The sequence below is a fragment of the Myotis davidii genome, unplaced genomic scaffold (assembly GCF_000327345.1).
Source record: "Myotis davidii unplaced genomic scaffold, ASM32734v1 scaffold367, whole genome shotgun sequence".
Lineage (NCBI taxonomy): Eukaryota > Metazoa > Chordata > Mammalia > Chiroptera > Vespertilionidae > Myotis > Myotis davidii.
Genome location: NW_006297828.1, coordinates 1 through 3328, shown reverse-complemented (window position 1 = coordinate 3328; position 3328 = coordinate 1). Strand labels below are relative to the sequence as shown.

At 42.5% G+C, this 3328-nt stretch overlaps 1 protein-coding gene across 1 annotated transcript in view; it reads right to left on the bottom strand.

Moving 5' to 3' along the window:
- LOC102758216 (poly [ADP-ribose] polymerase 14-like) overlaps positions 1-989 on the bottom strand; it is a 30352-nt gene extending 29363 nt beyond the window's left edge. Inside the window, 1 exon segment of the mRNA XM_015570439.1 lies at positions 689-989. Within this exon segment, the coding sequence (XP_015425925.1) occupies positions 689-974 (286 nt within the window). The 5' untranslated portion in view covers positions 975-989.
- Between the last annotated feature and the right edge of the window lie 2339 nt (positions 990-3328).

The window sequence follows — 3328 nt, the reverse complement described above, 5'->3', positions numbered from 1 at the left end:
TCCACCTGGCCAGGGCATGACCTGTGCTCTTAATTAACCATTCCACTGCCTCAGCTATGGAACAGTGAGGACTTGGAATTGGAAAATGTCCCCGTTTTTCTGGAGATGGCTCTTGAACTCACAGACTCCTCCCACAGACCTCAAAGAGCACTCATTTTCTGCATCACATGCACTTACTCTCCCTGCATAAGTAGATGACCCTGAAAACACTGAGAAGATATATGGTAAAGGGGATAACAGAACAGGCTGTATAGAGGTCTGCTGCCAGGGTTCGAATCTAGTTCTTCATTTATTAGCATCTCTGCACCTCTGTCTTCTCAGGTGTAAAATGAGAAATAATAATAATCATCTCAAAAGGTTGTTGAAAGGAATAAATTAAGTAATACATGTAAAGAGCTTAGCATAGTACCTGACTTACACTAACAGCATTTGAGTGTTTGCTAGTATTGTAATTATTACCTTCAAGTCCAATTTGGTAACACAGATCCATCTTTACTTCTCTCAATGAGGTAGCACGTGAAAACACTCACTCCTGTGCTCAGAATCACTTTAAGATCCATGGACTTCACTTAGATTTTCATTTAGGTGTGTTCTCTCTCTCTCTCTCTCTCTCTCTCTCTCTCTCTCTCTCTCTCTCTCAAAAGTGCTGTGCAAAGAAGACTGAACATGAAGGGTCAGTTCATCTTACCTATGTATTTTCGAAAGGTAACTACGCCAACATCAAAATCTCTTATTATTTCCACTTCAAAATCATCACTGGACAGGTCACTTATGTTCTCCACCAACAAGGTTAGCGTCATGGCAGTCACATTTGCTTTGAGATTTTCAAATGCAACCAAAGAGGGGATATTTTCACATTGCTTTGGGATATCTTCCATTTTTTCTGATCTTTTGTTGAGAGAGATTTGTGTATCTTCTGATGCATCTGATTTTAGGGATAAAAAGGAGGTCAAGATGTTATATTTATCTACCATGATTTCAGCAAAGTAAATTATCATAAGACACTGCCCTCTTTCCTTCCCAACCTCTTAGCTAACTCAAATGAACCAGATCTTAGAAGGCTTCTTGCTTAAATGAAGTATGATGATGATGTTCAATTTTATTACACCTGTTTCTGCTGACATATACTTCTATCACAGCACCATAGTATAATTATTGAACTCATTTTCTCAAAAGCAAGGAACATGTTTATGCATCCTGGTATTGCTAGCACATGGTATATAATTGAGGCTCAATGAATGTCTGTTAAATTGTAGATTTGGTGCTTAGACCACTGGAGGAAAGCAAGAATATCTGATGGTGCCAAACATGAGCATGACCTAACACTTCATGCTCTGAAAAGCAGTACTTCCAATCAATGAAGAGAAAAAAAAAAGATGCTTGCATTGAATGACTAGGGGAAACACAGAGAAAGTAAAACGGCCTAGAGAGCTATACGTGTGCATCAAACTCAGTGACTAGCAATCACTCCAGCCAGCTTGTTCCTCCCCATTGTTGACCATAAGTGAGTTACACATATGCATAAGGTCAGTCTCACTCTATGCTTAACCCAGTGCAGTGAAGCATGATGGGCACAATAGGATCTTTAGACATTCTTTGAGCAACTATTCAGTTGGAGCCCTTGTTACGTTAAAGGTACTGGATATGTGGAGAGGGTACATACAAAAAACATTAGATAAGGAGCTTATTTTTCTAATGGAGGTATTCAAGAAAAATGAGAAGATAAACTGATATTTGTAAATGTTTATTATGGCAGAGTAAAATGTCATGTGCTTATCAAATCCATTTTGTTTTCTTTCTGGGAAATATTGCCCAGACTTCCTACAATTAAGTTCCTATAGTAGAGTTCGTGTGGCTAATGGAATATGGGAAGAAGGGGCGAATTCCACTTCCAAGCCTGACCAATACGTGTCTCCTTCATATGGATCTCCATTTGCCTTTTCAGTGACCTTGGAGGCCATGTATCAAGGAGGCCTGGATTCCCAAATGACTGCATAAAGCAGTCTACACTCACCCACCACCCTAGCTGCCAACTACACTGCACTGTGATCCGAGGCATTGTTTGTTACAGCATTTAGATCACCCCAACAAATACACACACACACACACACACACACACACACTCCCCCCCAAAAATAGCTTGAGGATTCAATAGGAACATGAACTAGCATTCAATATGACAAACCAGAATGAGTACTGGGCTGGAGGTGAGGCCCCAATGAGTTCAACCCCTCACTCTGCCACTCTTTAGCCATGTGACCTTTGGCACATCTCTTAATTTAAAAATGCGAGTATTGGACTGAGTGAATGATAAGAGGCTGGCTAGCAATACAGTTTTATCACCCCACTATTAGAAGCTTCATCACAAGAGAGGCATTGCCATATAAAGAGCACCATCAATTAAGTTAGGATTCCAGGAAAGAGAGATAAAGGGATTGGCTGGCTTGGAATGGCTTTAGAGAAGAGGAGGAATCTGAGTAGATCTTGAAGGGTCTATTGAATTTAGGTAGAGAAAAGTGAGGTAGAGAGTACTGTGAGCAACAGAATACAGGCAAAGTACCATGTTGTGCCAAACTATTTAGGAAATGGTGATCTGACCAATGAAGCTCAAGGAACTCTTATGTACAGAGATGTAGGAAATGAGGCCAGAAAAGTCAGCTTCATTCAGAATGTGGTCTGAATTTTATCTTGCAATTGGTGGTAAGGTGAACCAGGGAAGGTTTCTTTGAAAAAGATGACCAGAGAAAAGGGACATCATCTAGAACTACAGGAAGGCGGGCTGAGTGGAAATTCTACAACTAGAAGGAAAGAGAAAAGCACACTGAGACTCAGAGGAGGTGTGGAAGTAAAGTGCAGAGGTACGAAGGCATGCGTGTGGAAACGGCAGGCAACTGAGGACACGGCTGTCTTTTTGAATCGGGAGGGAGTCACAAGCCCCAGACTGCTCTGAACTCCAGATCCGGGAAGTCTCTGGGTACCCAGACTCATATGGGAAGAAACTGAGTGTCTGGCAGCTGGCAGAACTTAGAACTCGAGGGCCGCTTTCTCTCAGAGGTGCTTGCAGCGATTACTGCAGGACACTGAGACACAGGGCTTCTTAGGGCAGAGCTAAGGATCAGCCATAGCTGTTTGCTCCACCCTGTTGATTCCCTGAGACCCCGCCCCACCCAAGCTGCCAGCAGAGGCTTTTGCATATGAAAGGCCTGGCCCTTTGCAATCTGAAAATTACCTAACAAACTGCATCTGGGCCAGACAGACCCAGATCTTCCAAGAGAAGGCCCAAGGCCCCACACAGCTTTCATTGCTTCACAGCCGGGCCTCATCTGGG